Source organism: Rhamphochromis longiceps, linkage group LG12 (genome assembly GCF_057381845.1).
Source record: "Rhamphochromis longiceps isolate RC_006_pf linkage group LG12, R_longiceps_female_GT1.1, whole genome shotgun sequence".
NCBI classification, from domain to species: domain Eukaryota; kingdom Metazoa; phylum Chordata; class Actinopteri; order Cichliformes; family Cichlidae; genus Rhamphochromis; species Rhamphochromis longiceps.
This window is the reverse complement of record NC_140568.1, coordinates 20,190,686-20,208,915: the sequence shown is the minus strand read 5'-3', so window position 1 is coordinate 20,208,915 and position 18,230 is coordinate 20,190,686. Positions and strand designations below refer to the sequence as shown.

The window sequence follows — 18,230 nt, the reverse complement described above, 5'->3', positions numbered from 1 at the left end:
AAAGTTTTCGCACAACTTGGCTTGATAGTAATACATTCATATAAAAGATACCTTCTAATAGCATGTTTTAAATTCTAGTTTAAGGCCAAGTGTACTTGCAAAACTAATAACTATATATTTAGTGCTACAGTAGCTAGCTATTACCAGGCAGTCTGGATATATTAGCTGTGTTAGCATTTAGCTTAGCTCTAGGCCTTACCCAAAGGTAGTCTCACATAGCTGTTAGCATAGGCTCTTGTTTTTTGGGGTTTTTTTTGTTTAAAAGCTTGATTTTGGTGAATTTGAATAAGGACCACCGCAAAAAACTGTTGTAACAACAAACCTAATTGGATACTTAAATCACCATCTCTCAACTGAACAAGGAGATTTTAAAGAAGCTAAGAAAAGGCAAATTGTTTAAAGCTAAAGAAGCAGGAAAGAAAAAAAGGCTGTTATCTGGTGACGTTATAAACACAGCGGATGATGTGAGTACCTGACATTTGTTGCACTTGCTTTTGTAAACTTTAATAATTTCTTTTATAATGAAAATAACACTATGCATTGAGGAATGCTTTTGTTGGCGCATGCTGTTCTTACTGATACTGATACCGGCACGTCACAGTTGAAGGAAATTCAAACTGGTGTATCTCTAAACAAAATCTTTGTTCACAATGGTGAGATGCTTGAAGGACTGACTAAGAGGACAAGTGCAGTGCAAGGATAGAAATCCAACAGTCTGACTGTTCAATTAATACAAAAACTCCCCGGGGAGGTCTGTGGTTTCCACTGCTTGCATCGACCAACACTTACTCAGGCCCAGAGTTCTCCAACTATACACCAGATGCCCTTTCGAACCGGCTCAGTGTAACTGTGCCTTTCATTGTGTCTTCATGTATCAATCTGAATGTAGTGTTACATTTATGAAGTTGTTATTTTACTGTATACATATATGAGCTTTTTGAAAGGTACAGGAATGCTTTTCAAACTGACTGTTAGCAAACTTGGGTGAAATCTGAGCCACTGCTAACCTTATGGAACAATTATGGATCCCTCAACAGTTTATTTGGTGGCTTATTTTGCAGTTTCAACACTCAGAAGGCTGAAACTGTCATGGTCTCCGTGCCTGCCCGGTCGGCCCCACAAGGCTACAATTGCTGTTGCTGTTTTCTCCCTCTCTGCCTGGGCGGAGCTCACTGTGGGCTCCCGCCCTTGGCCCACACACACACCTGACAACACTCACCCATCATCACCGGGAGCACTATTTGAGGCTGGAACACAGATCCTCTCGTCGCTGGATGATTGTACCCCTAACGTTAGTGTTCTCACAGCTCTTGTGCTTCATATCCGTGACTTGTGATTAGTTGGTGACCTGCCTTCTCGTCTGCTTCAGATTCCCCCCCCCCCGGACCTGCGACCTCCCTGCTGCGGGAAAGTGTGTGAATGTGAGAGAAGAAGACGTGAGCGAGTTACCCTGTGATTTCCCCCCCGGAGTTTTGGATCCCTTCACTGTACATATATTGCACTGCACTGTAAATAAACCACACCTTGGAGATACCTTACCGCTCTGCGCTTGAATCCCTGTACCAGATCGTGACAGAATCATCCAGCCACGGAAATGGATTCAGCAGACCCAGCGGTCTCGACTCCCACCCTCGCCGCTTTGGCCGCGATGCTGGCACGCCACGAGCAGATGTTCATTCACCTTCGAGCAGAGCTCGCGAACCTCACACAGGCCGTGGCTCGGCTAACACCGCTACCGGCCGCTCCTCTGGTCGCCGCTCCTCCGTTGGAGGCGCCAGTTCCAGCTGTAAGTGTCGCGCCACCTGTTCACGTTGACAGATTCCTCCCTACTCCCAGGGCTTTCACGGGAGAGATTGATAAATGTGCTGGTTTTCTCACTCAGTGTGCCCTTCAGTTTCGCCAGCAACCGCAAACCTTTTCTACTGATGGTGCGAAAATCGCTTATATCGTCCAGTTACTCCAGGACCGTGCTCTAACCTGGGCTCAAGCTGCGCTTCAGGCGGAGCCGGACATCACCTTTTCTGACTTTCTTACTAAGTTTAAAGGTGTGTTTGACAGGAAAGCCACAACTGCCACCGCCGGCCAGCGCTTGCTTGCGCTTAAACAAGGTAAACGCAGCATGGCTGATTTTTCTATTGACTTTTCTACCTTGGCTGAACAGGCGAAATGGGGGGAAGAGGCCCTTAAAAGTGCATTGCTCACTAATATTAATGAGGAAATAAAGAATGAACTAATGCTCCGTGAACTGCCTTCCTCCCTGGATGCGCTTCTGGTTTTGTGTATGCGGGTGGACGATCAGGTGCGCGCACATCGGAGCGCACGCGCGCGTTCGGGGCATGCCCCGCTGGACTTTTGTGGGACCCCTACTGCAGCCCATGGGTCGTGTGACGCCGACACCGGGGATGGGGAAGAGCCCATGCAGCTTGGGCGCTCACGGCTGTCGCCCGCGGAGCGCCAGCGCCGTCTTGCCTCCGGTGAGTGCGTTTATTGCAGCCGTAAAGGCCACTCTGTCTCCTCCTGCCCAACGCTGGCAAAAGGGCGCGCTCACCAGTGATCGTGAGGGTGCTGGTGGGCGATCTGTCGAGTGAAAGCCCTCTCCCCAGGCTTCTTTTGCCGGCTACTCTGCGTGTTCGGACTGTTTCTCATTCTCTCTCCGTTCTCATTGACTCTGGGGCTGAGCAGAACTTTATTGACACCTCACTCGCCGCCAAACTGAACATCGCCTTGGAGCCTCTGTCACGCCCCCTCCGCGTTCACGCACTGTCGGGCCAGCGCCTGCCTGACATCACTCATGTTTCTGAATTCCTTTCATTATCTCTCTCTGGCAATCACGCAGAAAGGATTTGTTTTTTTTCGTTTAAAGCTCCTCTCACTCCGCTGGTTCTGGGTCACCCCTGGCTTGTCCTCCACAACCCGCATATCGACTGGGAGAAGGGTGCCGTACTAGGTTGGAGTGTGGCCTGCCATATGAACTGCCTCCGGGCTGCGGCTTCCCCCGTTTCGCTCCCACCCACGGCCTCGCCGTCGGACGCCCCGGACCTCTCGATGGTTCCGCGGGTTTATCATGATCTGCGGGATGTTTTTTGTAAGGATCGGGCGCGGTCCCTTCCCCCGCACCGCCCGTACGATTGTGCCGTCGATCTTCTTCCTGGAGCTCCGCTGCCGTCTAGCCGCCTGTACAGCCTCTCCCGGCCTGAGAGGGATGCTATGGAGCGTTACATCTCGGAGTCGCTGGCGGCAGGGTTGATTCGCCCCTCCTCTTCCCCTGTCGCGGCTGGGTTTTTTTTCGTGGATAAGAAGGATGGTTCGCTGCGGCCGTGTATTGACTTTCGGGGCCTTAATCAGATCACTGTTAAGAACAAATACCCTTTGCCGTTGCTTTCCTCCGCCTTTGAACTGCTTCAAGGCATGACCGTCTTTACCAAGCTGGATCTGCGCAACGCTTACCACCTGGTGCGCATCAGGGAGGGGGATGAGTGGAAGACCGCGTTCAATACGCATCGGGGCCACTTTGAGTATCTCGTGATGCCGCTTGGGCTGACTAACGCCCCCGCAGTGTTTCAGGCGATGGTTAATGATGTCCTTCGTGATTTTGTTAACCGTTGTGTATTTGTGTACTTGGATGACATCTTGATCTTTTCTAAGACACTCGAGGAGCACAAGGTCCATGTCCGGCAGGTCCTGCTACGCCTTCTGGAGAACCGGCTCTTTGTGAAGGGGGAGAAGTGCGATTTCCACGTGGCGTCAGTGAGTTTTCTGGGCCACATTATCGAGAAGGGGGACTTGCGGACTGATCCGGAGAAAGTGCGGGCTGTGGTGGAATGGCCTACTCCTCCTGATCGCCGCCAAGTGCAACGTTTTTTGGGATTCGCCAACTTTTACAGACGGTTCATTCGTGATTTCAGCAGAATCGCTCTCCCTCTCACTAAACTCACCTCTCCCAAGGTTCCCTTCCAGTGGGATTCTGCCGCTCAGCGAGCCTTCGCCCTGCTCAAGGACAGGTTCACCACCGCTCCCATACTCCGGCAACCGGACCTTACACGGCAGTTCGTTGTGGAAGTGGACGCGTCGGACTCCGGGGTTGGGGCAGTTCTGTCTCAACAGATGGACGGTAAGCTGCACCCGTGTGCCTTTTATTCTCGCCGTCTCTCCCCAGCAGAGTGTAACTATGACATCGGGGACCGGGAGCTTCTGGCCGTCAAGCTGGCCCTGGAGGAGTGGAGACATTGGTTGGAGGGAGCAGCACAACCATTCATCGTCTGGACGGATCACAAGAATCTGGAGTACCTGCGCTCGGCTAGACGTCTCAATTCCCGGCAAGCCAGGTGGGCACTGTTTTTCGCTCGTTTTGACTTCACTATCACCTACAGGCCAGGAACACGGAACGTAAAGCCAGACGCCCTGTCCAGGCAATTCTCCATCACTGGGGAGGACTCGGACCCTGAGCCTGTCCTCCCGGCCGCCTGCGTAATTGGAGCCATCTCCTGGGAGATCGAGGGGCTCATCCAAGAGGCGCAGGAGACCGAACCGGATCCTGGCACTGGTCCACCTGGTCGCCTCTTCGTTCCTTCAGCCGTCCGCTCTCAGGTTCTCCAGTGGGCTCACACCGCCCGCTTTTCATGCCATCCTGGGGTCCTCCGCACCTGCTCGTTCCTCCGACGTTACTTCTGGTGGCCTGCTATGACTAGGGATGCCAAGGAGTATGTAGCCGCCTGTTCAACCTGCGCCCGGAATAAGCTTTCGAACCGCCCTCCACCGGGTCTTCTGCAGCCTCTCCCTACACCAGCTCGACCATGGTCCCATGTTTCTTTGGACTTTGTCACGGGCCTGCCGCCCTCCGCTGGTAACACCGCCATACTTACCATTATCGATCGTTTCTCCAAAGCTGCACACTTCGTCGCCCTCCCGAAGCTCCCCTCGGCCTTGGAGACGGCCCGGCTCCTCACCTCCCATGTGTTCCGTCTTCACGGGATCCCCGAGGACATCGTCTCGGATAGGGGGCCGCAATTCACGTCCCGTGTTTGGAGGGAGTTCTGCTCCGCACTGGGGGCCAAGGTCAGTCTGTCTTCCGGTTTCCATCCACAGAGTAACGGGCAATCGGAGCGGGCCAACCAGGAGCTGGAAGCTGCCCTCCGCTGTGTCACTTCGCACAACCAATCGACCTGGAGTGAACAGCTTCCATGGATCGAATACGCCCACAACAGCCACACATCCTCCGCCACAGGCAAGTCTCCCTTCGAAGCGTCCCTGGGCTATCAACCACCTTTGCTCCCGGCCATCGAAGGTGAGCACTCCGTTCCTTCTGTACAGGCTTACCTCCGCGGGTGCCGTCGTGCCTGGCGGGCGACTCAGGCTGCCCTGCTCCGTACTAAGGAGCGGAACAAGACCCTCGCTGACCGTCACTGGACACCGGCCCCCGTGTACACCATCGGTCAACGAGTATGGCTGGCTACCCGTTTTGTGCCGCTACGGACTGAGTCGAAGAAGCTGTCTCCTCAGTTTATTGGCCCTTTTCCCGTTGAGGCCATTGTGAACCCTGTGTCTGTCCGCCTCAAGCTGCCGCGCAACATGCGCATTCACAATGTCTTTCATGTGTCTCAGGTCAAGCCGGTGCTCTCCAGCCCGTTGTGCCGCCCCCCCGGCTCGTGTGGATGGTCAGCTGGTCTACAATATCACCCGCATCATGGACTCCCGGCGCCGGGGTCGGGGTTTTCAGTACCTGGTTGACTGGGAGGGCTACGGGATAGAGGAACGCTCCTGGGTGCCTCGAGCTGCTGTCCTGGATGGTGCCATGCTCCGGGACTTCCACCGCAGGCATCCAGGTAAGCCTGGTGGGTCACCGGGAGGCTCCCGTTGAGGGGGGGGTACTGTCATGGTCTCCGTGCCTGCCCGGTCGGCCCCACAAGGCTACAATTGCTGTTGCTGTTTTCTCCCTCTCTGCCTGGGCGGAGCTCACTGTGGGCTCCCGCCCTTGGCCCACACACACACCTGACAACACTCACCCATCATCACCGGGAGCACTATTTGAGGCTGGAACACAGATCCTCTCGTCGCTGGATGATTGTACCCCTAACGTTAGTGTTCTCACAGCTCTTGTGTTTCATATCCGTGACTTGTGATTAGTTGGTGACCTGCCTTCTCGTCTGCTTCAGATTCCCCCCCCGGACCTGCGACCTCCCTGCTGCGGGAAAGTGTGTGAGTGTGAGAGAAGAAGACGTGAGCGAGTTACCCTGTGATTTCCCCCCCGGAGTTTTGGATCCCTTCACTGTACATATATTGCACTGCACTGTAAATAAACCACACCTTGGAGATACCTTACCGCTCTGCGCTTGAATCCCTGTACCAGATCGTGACAGAAACATGTCGCAAAGTTTGGCAGAACAAAGATGGTCTGTCAGTGGTTGGCAGATTTCTCTCATCTGTGCATTTCTCATTTCTTCACTTATTATAAAACTACAAACTACAGTGCTGTTGTTCTGAATTCATTCTGTTGTTCGGTCCCGCCGTCTCACCTCTTCTTAGGTGCTTTTTCTTGGTTTTGCGGCGCATGCCGTTGATTCCTGGCACAGGTTTCATGTCGCTCTTGTTGATGGGGGGTGGGTGCAGTATAGGTTTTGGTGCTCGAGTCAGGCAAACGGGCAGACCTGCAGCGCACATCAGGATACCTGTCATACCTGACGCATGGGTAGGGCACACACACAGAAAAATAAACAAACATTACTCATCTCAGCAAAAACGATCATTTATAGCTGATTGCTAAACAGATGCTGCACAGCAGATTTGGTCTAACCTGCTAAGGCTGGGTGCACTGGTCCAGAACCAGTCAAGTTTTTAACTGGGAGTGCAGGAACCCTTTAAGAAAAAAGAAATGAAAAGGCATAAAAATAGTAATATTATAAGTACAGTGTTGTTACAGTCCCTTACTCAAAGGTCTCTACAAAGAGAATTGCTCACATCACACAGACAGATGCTTCTCGCCATGCGGGTCCATTTAATACACAGCTTATAATCTGTAAATGACCCTGCGACTGCTAAAATGGATGGTAAACGGTCCCATTTGTGTACAACTGCTTGTTATGCCACAGCTGAAAAACCTGAAAGCAGCAGACAGTTCTGCTCTGCGTGGCATGAAAAACACTCAAGCTAAAATGTCAAATGTGCTTCACCACAAAGACGAAGACAACTGCAGTAGGATGAGACAACTCGACTTGTGCAAAGCGCTGCCGCAGAGTCTGATTCAGGATGACATTCGGAGAGGTTGAAGTTCATGACAAACACAGACGACAAAGACAGTTGACTTGCTCACTCTTCAAGATCTATGAAGCACAGCGGGCAAAAACAGGGGCATTAATATGAGCGCGCAAATTTCCCCGAGCGAAGCAGAGCACAGGAACACGTTTCCTTTCCCTGGATTAAAAGTACAAAGCCATCAAACTAAGAGTTATTAAAGCTGAGATTACACTGCCCTTTAAAAAACACCTAATAAATAAAATCACACCAAATGTGATGGTGTACTCAAATGTACTCTTAGTGCTGATCCCAAGCCCGGGTAAATGGAAAGATTTTCATTGGGAGCTACGAGGATAGACAGCATTAGAAGTCAGTATATGAGAGGGACAGGTTGGGTCAAGCGATTTGCGTTTAAGTTAAAGAGGCAAGGCAGAGGTGGTTCGGACATGTACAGACGAGCGATGGTGGATGTATTGGACAAAGGACGTATGGAGCTGCCATATTCCAGGCGGAAAAGAGGAAGATCTCAGCAGAGGTTCATGGAAGTAGTGATAGAAGACATGCAGAGGGTTGGTGTTATAGAAGAGGAAACCGGGGATAAAATGGAGGCAGGTTATCCACTATGGCGACTCCTAAAGGAAGCAGCCTGTAAATTTTACTAAATTTGAAAGCAATGGACAGCAGACAATTATAAAAAAACAAACGTAAGCCAGTGTGAGACAATGTGATGAAAACAAGCACTTTACTTTGAAATGGATAGTTTCAAACCACACATTTTTATTCCTGTTAACAGTTTAGACTCCAAACAGGTGGAAAAGAGGACTAAAAAATTCTAATAAAGTTTTATAACCATTTAAATTCCTCTTAAATTGCAAAAATTACACTAGGACACTTGGTTAGGCCTTCATACATATTATTTTACGAAGAAGGAAGCCGTTGTTCATTTTTAGATTTATTGTTTTAATATTATTAGAGTTGATGGTAAGAATGACATTAGAAGAAGAAACCGTGAAGACTAGGTCACAATATGAACTGATGTGAGGATATTTTGAGAATGGTGGCTCCAAGGGAAAATCATATATCATGTCTCCATTGAGACCTCCAGAAATTAATATCATTAATGGGATTCTGGAATAAAATGAAGCTTGTATTTCACCACTTAGGAAATAAAAAAAATATAGGTCTGTACTTTAATGCCCTTTGGCAACAAGTGAAGATAGAGACAAAGTGTTTATATGGAAGAAATCATCTAGAGTAGAAGAACTGTTTAACAGGAAACAAACAAACTTGTGTGACAAGAGCTTGTGCAGACTGATGGACAACCATTACAGGAACATGTTGGTAATTACCAATGCTGTTAACTTAGGCCAGCTGGGGCATCAGCCTTACCCTGTGTGTTGGTCTAATAAATTTCTCAAGCACTACATATTTTGAACAAAGCCAGGGTCTCTCTCTTTTTAGGAAGGTAACCTTAGACACCTGTAATACAGCTCACTGTGGTGGTGCGGTGTAGATAATGGCTCGGCTCTTGGACGTAGAAGTGGGGCAGGTCGGCTGAGGGAGGTGCGCCGGTGGAAAGAGTGGCACACCTGGCCTGCATTCGGTGCGGGCAGACTGCAGCACAGAGTCATTACGCTCCGAAGCCGCACAGTTGTCGGAGGAGTGATTAGTAAAGAAATGTGTGCACTAACTACCTTCATCCCTGTGGTTACTGTGGCAAACCTGCTACACTTCTAAACCAACCCATGTTTCAAATAACGTGGAGTTAAAGGTAGCCATCATCTCCGGATGTTCAATGCTGTGCTCTCACTGAATCACTAGAGTTCTCAGTTTATTGACTACAAACACGTACACACACCTTCACACACACACTCCTGCGCACGTCTCTTTGCTCTTTGTATGAAAGGAGTGAAGTGTCAGACCCTGTAGCTCTAGGCACTGCACAAATCCGCATCAACACAGCGCTTTGATATTAGTGAGGGACTCGGTTCTTACACCAGGGGAAGCCGCTCAATAAGCTGAGTGCAATAACAAAGGGACACGAGGTCTGACTGAAGCCGATGTGTGCCACTGCATTTCTGGGAAGGACTCAAATACGCTGCGTCTCACACCAGCGGGCCAGAAACCGGGATCAGCTTGCTTTTGTTCTGGAGTGTAACAAAAAAATACAGCGATGTGCAGCTCTGATAAATGCCTTATGTCAGAAAGTCAAATTCAGAGGGGGGTGGGAGGTGGGGGGTGGGCACGTCAGATTTGATTTTTGTCCAAAAAAAGACACCAGTGAGTGATTTCACACCTTCAGCCACAGAGGAAGAATTAATAGACGAACTCACCTCCTGCAGTCTGCGCGTGTAACAAAAACTAACCAGTCAATACTTCACAGTACACAGCCGCCCTTCACTCAATGAAAGCACCAGTTTGAGTCAAGAGGTCGGCGGTCTATTTTTCTGTGTCTGGAATAAAAAAAATGTGTACGAAAGTGTAAAAGTTTATATAAAAAAACCCAAAAACCAAAAGCAGAACAAAAGTAAAAAGTAATCTAACAAACAAGAAAAATAAATATATTCACTGCCACCCAGTGGGAGAATCCTTCAGATGCCTCCCTTTATGAGTGCATGTTTAATTTAAGCAGTTCACAGAGAGTCCTGTGATCAAACAAATCATTTTCATGAGAAGAAAAAAGGGGGACGACACAACACAAGAGCCCTTAACGCCATCTCATTGTGGACAAACTAAAAGCACACACAGCAGTGGATCTGTACTAGAACAAGACATTAGTTAGTTTCATTTGTACTGCATATAGATTCTAGAGAAGATCTCAAAAAAAGATGGAAACTCCGTGGTACGATAAAATCTACACAAGCCGAAACACAAAACACACAAACATTAGATGCTATTGATAATTCTTATCACCTAACCAGAAAGACACGCACTCCTACACATAGACGCACATCTTGGAGCGCGTTCTTTCCTTCAAATCTCTGATTACACATTAAACTGGCAGCCAGACAACCTGTAGCCAGTGTACAGCTGTGGACATCTGTCTCCTTTTGTACACAATTCTCTTGCCTTTCTTGTTTTTTCATTTAGAAATGGGAACCTCTGAAATCAGTGAACCCTGTGCCTCTGAATCGCGCCTTAAACCACATGACGCTAAAAATCTCGAACACGGAATAACTTTTGATGTTGATTATTTCATCAAGAAACGCCAACATTCATGTTAAAAACCCTGAGTTGTCCTCACCAAAACAGCCACTTTAGGGTTAAAACAATCAATGATCCTCAACAATGGGCTCTGTTGGCTTGTGCTCAGACCTTGAGAGCAATTATAACTCATTGTCAGCGTAAACAAGCGCGGACCTTTTCCACATTCAGCAAACTACACTGAACCTTGTCACCTCTAGATTGCTTTTACGCTGACAACTCCAATTCTTTTCATCCTCCTGTCTTGTGTTCACTTCTTTGTTCCCTTCTCTCCATGAAGTAAAAATTAACCTGAGCCTATCTTTGCCCAAACCTTCGACAGTGTGTCCGAGTGGCATTTCTTATAACTAAGGCTGTAATTTCTAACCCAAAACCAATGTAATTTAGTAATAAACCCACCTCCCACAAGCTCATCCATCAACACCACAGTAATAAAGGCCCCTTGCAGATCATGGGCATGAGGGTCACTATTCCTCCTCTATCTCCTGCTCAGAGTAATACTTCTTCTCTGGAGGGAATCTCCCAGCTGCCTTGAGGACTTAATCAGATGTGATTCCCAAAATAAAGAGACCACATTAAGCCTCGCTGAGGAAGTGCTGACGGAGGACTAATATCTCCTCATCTGTTTATTATGCGCTATAAAGACAGAGTCGAATGGAGAGAACTCCACGAGTGCTTAATTGCATATTGATGTGTATCGCAGGAGAGAGAGGCTTGCCCCCGCTACAGTGTGGGTGGCAAATACACGTCCCCACGCAGCTGAAATGCCCTGAAAATAAGCAACGATGGCACAGACGATTTCCAAAACTCTGGCTCGGGATTTTTCCATTTATTTTAATAACAATTTTCATCATGAGGGGAGTGCCAGAGCAGGAGAAGCAGAGCAACACACTGAGGGATAATGATCTCAGGCCTCCAGTCAAAACTCAGGCTGGCTCCTTAACACGAGCAGCTCGTAAACACAGCCGATAGCAGCGAGGGAACGCACCCAATTAAAAAGCTCTTTCTTTCAGCTCATGAAGACAAGGCCTTGTTTTTTTTTTACCTTTCATCTTTCACCTGTCAGAGAACTGAAAGCAATACTATAAAGCAGCTCTAACTAAAGACCTGCAGCGCAGGGCTTAACCCGGTCGAGCGGAGAGAAAGTGCACAAGAGGAAGTGGTTTGACTGACAACGGAGGCCTAAAAAACACAAAAGAAAACAAAACAAAAAAATCCCCAGAGGCCTTGTGAAATTCTTCCTCTGTTCATTCCGCTACAAATGATATCTGTTTATCTTTTAAAGAGGCAGACGATTCGTCGTTAACATTTCTCGTATCTATGCGTAAACACACAACGACAAGATAAATCTCATAGCGAGAACCTGCTGTGGTTCCTTTTTCGACGTGTCGATGGTGAGTTTGGTTTAAGGGTGAAATACTCGAGAACGATTAGATATACGCAACATGGTGCTGCACATAAATGATGCAAGACTATTGACTCAAAGAGATCAACACGAACAGCTCTTTTACCAGCAAATATTTAATGAATTCAAAAATATCATGAAATATCTATAAAGATGATGCAAGCTAGGTTCAGTATTATTTAATGAACTGATTTTAAAAATAGTCAGTTAATTTCTCCCAGTTACATCACTGTGAACTGAATATCTTTTGGGCATCAGTTTAAAAAAAAAAAACCCAAAACAAGCAATTCAACCAGTGAGCAAAGAAAATAATCTAATAATAATAATTAATAAAATAATAGACAGTTGCAGTGTTGCTTCCAGCTCATGCAACAGTGTGATAAGAAGAAACAAAAAACTATGGCAGTCTGCATCTGTCGCTGAGCTGCACAGGTGGCGATATGTGGGCTGCTCTGTAATAAGATAAACTGATGTGTTGACACAAGCCAGCAGATGGTGCCACTTGTGATGTTTTCACACGTAACACAGATGCATTAAACACTCCCCCCCTCCCCTCCCCCGCTTTGACAACCACAACCTGTATTCTTTTCAGAAGATACAAAGATCGATATCTGGCCTTTTATCATCAATGGACTCGGGAACAAATGCGTTGTCTCGAAAACCAGCGTGCAGCTTTTCTCGCTGGTGGCTTGAAGTACACCTTGCCTGATTCATCCATAGCGGCTACCTCGTTTGCATACATAAAACAGCGAAATAGAGTCATGTGAACGAGCCACAATGTGCCAAATACCTTCCGTGCACCCAGCAGTTATATTAGAGCGTGGGCGTGTGAAAAAAACACAGATCTGATGTTTTACATTCTGTGTGGGTTACTCTGTTATCTGTCTGTAGCAGGCTTGTGGGAATATGCGAGGGAGTTCACGTTTCAGTTTGTGTCTGTGCGCTTGCAAGCTCTCATGTCCTGCTGTGTGTATGTTAACCACACTCATCCTGTGCGTCGAGCCACTCGCCTGGGAACATGACGCGCTCCGCCTTTTACCCCCTCGGTCTCTTCCTCTCCCTCACTCTAGCTCTCACTGTCTCGTAAGAAACTCATTGTGCTGTGAGGTAAAAAAGAATACGAAAAGAAGAAGAAGTCACATTTCGCCCACAGCTCTGAACACCTGAGCTGTCACTGAATTCTTGAAATGCAGAACGAAGCATCACCGAGTACGTCGCACAAACAAAGTCATGACCTGCTGTGGTGAGGATGGGGTGGGGGTGACACTGAATTAGGCCACAAAGTGAAAGCATGTGTGTCCAGGACGGTGTTATTCAAACATGCAGTAAGTGTGTCTCTCCCCATGAGCGGCGAGAACAAAATGGAATCAAATTAGATCAGGAGAGGGTTTATTTTAGCAAAAGAAAGCAGGATGGGGGGCACTGAAGTATCGGTTACAACGCTAGCACACTTCTATTCCTTGGTTCCATTCTCTGAATCGCTCTGAGGTCAGAGCGCTCTGCCGAAGCTCCCGTTTTTCCTTGATCCATTATTCATGCTTCCCCAGTGGAGCTCTGCCTCCGTGGCAAATAGGTTTCCACAGCTACGCCGGAGCACACGCGTTCACACACATGCAGATAATGATGCAGATAAACACGCGTTCAGATCATCCACATACAGTGTCAAACTGTCTTTTCACATCCCGTGACACAACAACCATAGCGAAGTGTGAGAGCAACAAATTACTTCAAAGCAGAAGCAACAGAGGGATCCAACGGAGGCTGCAGCATTTCACGCCTATCGGGGGCCGACATAAGCTCGTTATGGAGCAGTAACCATGGCGGGCACACATATGGAGGAAAAGGGTTCCTCCTCGGCCAGCTGGGCCAGAGGAGAATCAGCTGGACTTTTATCCTGCAGGTTCATTGATCGGCACGTTAACAACAGTAGTTATAAATTAGCAGAAAGAGGGAGAGAAAGACAGAATATACAGCACGGATTCAGGGTGACGCTTTTGTGTAGCAGACATGAAAATTGGCTCTTGGCTTTTAATATCCACCCGTTGCCTCTGTGGAACTGTAAATTCAACTGAATCTGAGCATTATGCCTCCGTTATATCGAGTGAAAGGCCACTGCCGACTCCAGAAAATCTGAGCTAGGAAAAGAGGCCAGTGCCTTTGTGTGCATTTGCCTCTTGTGTACAATAAAAAATCTTTACCCTGCTGGGATGGCTCCTCTGGCAGTCCCCACGGAAATGCGCTGGGTGCCCGGACGGTTCAGATTGTTCTGTCCGTTAATGGTGAGAGTGTGGTGGCCATGGGCAGATGAAAGAGATGGCATCACGGGGGAACAGGGGAAGTTGGCAGCGGACAGTGGCAACTGCACCTGTTCAGCTTTAGCTTGTCCACCTCCCAGGCTAATGTTATTGTTGTTTGTGCCGGTGGAGCTGGATGTTTGAGACCAAAATGAAGTACCGGCGAAGGTATTGCTCTGCCGCACTACGGTATGGGTCCCTGCAGTGCCTGCGTTGCCCGCCGTCCCCCCGTGGGGTTTACGTCTCTGGGAGGCCAGGATGGCATTAGAGGCAGCTCTTGTACTGTTAACCAGGATGCACTGCTGGCAGGAGCAGGGCTGGCCAGAGCTGGCGCCCACAGGCCAAGACTGGGACTTGGGGATGGAGCCCATGATGAGCGGGTAGGCCAGGTCCATGCGCCTCCGCAGGCGTCTCTTTCTCTGGCTCTGCCTGTTGGTCTGAGACATGCTGTTGAAGTCGATGAGGTAGCAGAAGCCCAGAGAGGTCAGGTCCAGCCAGGGATGCTGCTTCTCATAGGCGTTCTGGATGGTCACGCAGATCTCCATGTCGTACGGCGTCCATGAGCCGTTATCGTTCTCCCACTCCCACACCACACCTTTCCCTGGGGCAGATGACGGATCATAGAAGTTCCTCTGGACTGGTCTCATGGTGCCTAAGAGGAATCAACAGAGAAGAGAAGTAACGTGAGGACGGCTTTGTATTCAGAAAGCTTATAACATGTTTCACTCCAGTAAAATTAGCATGTAGAAAAGAAATGGGGGCGGGGGGGGCTCCTCGAAAATCCCATATCCCATAATGCATCACATTGTCCATAATATTCAATTCAGATTTCTTCACAAAACCTCTTTTGCATCAAAGCCAACACCTCCAGATTGAAAAACAAGGAGCCCAGAAACTGAAAAACCTGATGACATCATAAGGATCATTAATGCATAATCACTTCTCTAATGACGTCTGTGCCTCTGCATGGAGATTTTAAAAGTTTGCATAAGTAACCCTATGTATCACCACGGTTACTTATCATGAGTCATACTCACAGGCTTCACCACACATAATGAGAAGCTTGTTGGAGTGCCCCTTTAATGTATTTCAATTATTGATCTCACCACAGGCCGAAAATGAGATGGTGCTAATTTAATGAGAAAAAATAATAGATAATAGAACATGGGTTTGCCTTTCACAGTTTGGTGATGTATGCTCGCTTGTGTGCCGCTATAATTAACAGTTAATGAGTAAATGAATAATTGTTTGGATGATAAATAGACAGAAACTGCCTGTGACATTAGCCTGAGGAGATCCGCAGCTTTTCTGTGTAAAGCTCATCAAGTGAGCTAACAAGTGTTGAGACGCCAACTTGACCAACCGAAGGAGATGAGGTATAAGAGTTCACCTTCTGCCTGAAGCGATAACAAACTGGGGTGCACACATAGTCCAATCACTCAACCTTTGAAGCTCCTGCTGTGTCGTAAACTGCATGCATGGCCACATCATGCCCACAATGCCTGCTGTGTCCGTCTGAACGGTAAGGGGGGGGGGCATAAAGCCAGGAGCTTTGTACTTCTGTCTGTCTGCTGATGACCACTCAGCTCCCACCTCCATTATAACACAATTACTGTAGTCACATGGGAAATTAGGACACCTTAGCTTATCCATCTCCCCGCCACACGTCAGCACGGGTATCCAGGCACTCCAGCCGAAAGCGTCATCCCCTCCTTCCCCCACCTAATTTAACGGGTAAATGCACACTCCCAAACCAGGGAGGACCAGGGTGATAATGGAGGGAAGGGAGTGTGTGCCGAGGATGAATGGGGGTGGGAATGAGTAGAGGGTTGGTGGGCAGCAGTAAACCCTCACCCGGGAGCTTGATGCTGGCTCCGGAGAATAAAATGCATCAGCAGGATCAGCAAGTCTGACCTTGAGTCGTTGCTGCAGACTGCTAAAGGACTGGGCTCGACAGCTAATTTTATTTGGAGCGTCTTTAGAACCACGCACACACACACACACACACGCACACACACACACACATTTACAGATGACTGCTCAATGAGCCAGCTGCCTGTGTCTCTCACGTCTTCAGTCAGTCAGCCGTGCACAACTTTCTCAGCCAGTCACATCCATGTCTGCTCACAGCTTGCCAACTTGCTTTCTTATATAGCACTATGCAAAAGGGTAAAAACCACCTCTTGTTTCTTTAAATTTTGCTTCAAGTGAGCCAGAGTTTGTTGTAATTAAAAAAAGGGTCTTGAGCAATAGTTCTCCAGGGTTTCTAACGGTCTTTCTGCGTTTTCACCCATTTCTAGTCCAGTCGACTGGACAATTTCATAGCTCAGTCCTTGAACACTGACCTGTGAAATATTCTACAATAAAAAGCACCTGACTCAAGGGATGAGCCATTGGTGTTTCTACATATAACATCTTCAGGCACTTTCCTACAGCAGCCTGTTGCAAAAACACATCAAGTTTTCCTATTATATTTAGCCGAATCTCAAAATAGCAAGTTGACAGGCATGATATAGAATAACAGCAAACCTACCATGTAATAGCATAATATATCATAATATTACTCTTGCACCAACGTGATTTCCAAAGAGTTACTAGCAAAAAAACATTGTGTTTCTCAGCACATGTGCAGCAAGTCCTTAAAAAATGGGAGAAAACCATACAAGTGGAGTGACAAAGAAGAAGTACCAGGCCTAAAAAAAAAAAAGTACAGTAGATGAACAGTATCTGAAAATCATCTCTTTAAGAAATAGGAAAAGTTCAGGCAGAGACCTGACACAGGACCCACAGAGATGCATCTGGACCTTCGGCTGATCAGTGATTGTCTACAGTCTACAGCTGTAAAACACAGTGGAGGCTCTGTCATGGTTTGAAGCTGCATTTCAGACAGTGGTGTTAGAGATCTTGTCAAAATTGTCGTATGGTTTTACCACAATACTGAATTTCCATGTATGTTTGCATGCTTCCCATTGTGGTTTACGACTTTTGCACTGCACAATTTCCATCGAGATAATAAAAAGAAATAACAAAGATTTCAGCGTATTTCAAAAATACAACACGCACATTAACAAAGCACTAATTCCTAAATTTAATAATTTTCTCTATACACAAATCAGGGGAAAGCTCTGACCCCCTCATCACTGTGGCAACTGTGGGATGCATTATGTTCATGGCCCGATGGATGGCGGCACAGCTCCAAACAGTCTTGACCAGCGTTAAAGTGTAAACTGTAAATATTTAATCATGTGGAGATGTTTCATTCCCAGTCTCAACTTCAGGGAGGAAGCAAAGATGGACATTATCTCTTTCTGTAATCCTGTTAGGTATTTGTGAGCACTTTGATGGTGCACCATGCATGAAACGAGCTCAACTTGAAAGAGTTTCTTCAAACAGTTCAGTGGGTTTTAAAGGATGAGCGTCTGGCAGTCAGGTTTCTTGAGTGTAACTGAATGAGGTCAGGACCGAGCATTGCTCAGCATTTACAGCCAGATAGCTGCACAGTTCAGGACTCTCATTCTTCACCATCACACTGGAGTCGAGCATAAAGTTGTCCAGTAACTAAACACAAGGGGTTGTTTGACAAAGCTTATAAGGTGTGTATGTAGGTTAAGAAGGTGTGGGGGATGGGGTGCTAGCACCTAGATGTGGTTTGCTGAGAAACAGTTTCAGAATGTAACTTCTCCTTAAAACCACACACTGACATTTCTAGTCAGATGAAAAGCCAAATTAGCATTTTGTGCTAACTCCCATGTTTAATGTGATGAGTATCTACCAAGGTCATTTTAATTAAATCATACTGGAACTAGTAAAAATGAGACCTTTGAATTTGGAAAGCTAAAATAAAAACCTTTACAGTTCGGTATTTGTCAATTTGGTAAACTTTTATCACATTTCTTTTGACTGACATGCTTACTTAGACTTTGGATGTCTAGAGGACTTCTTTCGAAAAGTTATCTGGTTTTTACTGTTACTATTTCATTTGAAAAATTAAACAGTAATTTATTAAGTACACACCATTGTTTCGATTGTTAATGAAGGACAGAGCAAAAAAAAAAAAATACCCAAGATAAATAATCCAATAAATCTGACTTTAAATA

The 18,230-nt window shown here is 47.3% G+C and overlaps 1 protein-coding gene across 4 annotated transcripts in view; it reads right to left on the bottom strand.

The window, feature by feature from the left end:
* The window catches only part of dtx1 (deltex 1, E3 ubiquitin ligase), a 53,343-nt gene that overhangs the window by 13,531 nt on the left and 21,582 nt on the right, over positions 1 to 18,230 (bottom strand). For all 4 annotated transcript variants that reach the window (XM_085425122.1, XM_085425123.1, XM_085425124.1 and 1 more), the window contains 3 exons: positions 14,038 to 14,785; positions 6,791 to 6,852; positions 6,513 to 6,674 (listed from right to left, as the gene is read on the bottom strand). In XM_085425122.1, the coding sequence (XP_085281248.1) occupies positions 6,513 to 6,674; positions 6,791 to 6,852; positions 14,038 to 14,785 (972 nt within the window). The remainder of the gene's footprint in view (positions 1 to 6,512; positions 6,675 to 6,790; positions 6,853 to 14,037; positions 14,786 to 18,230) is intronic.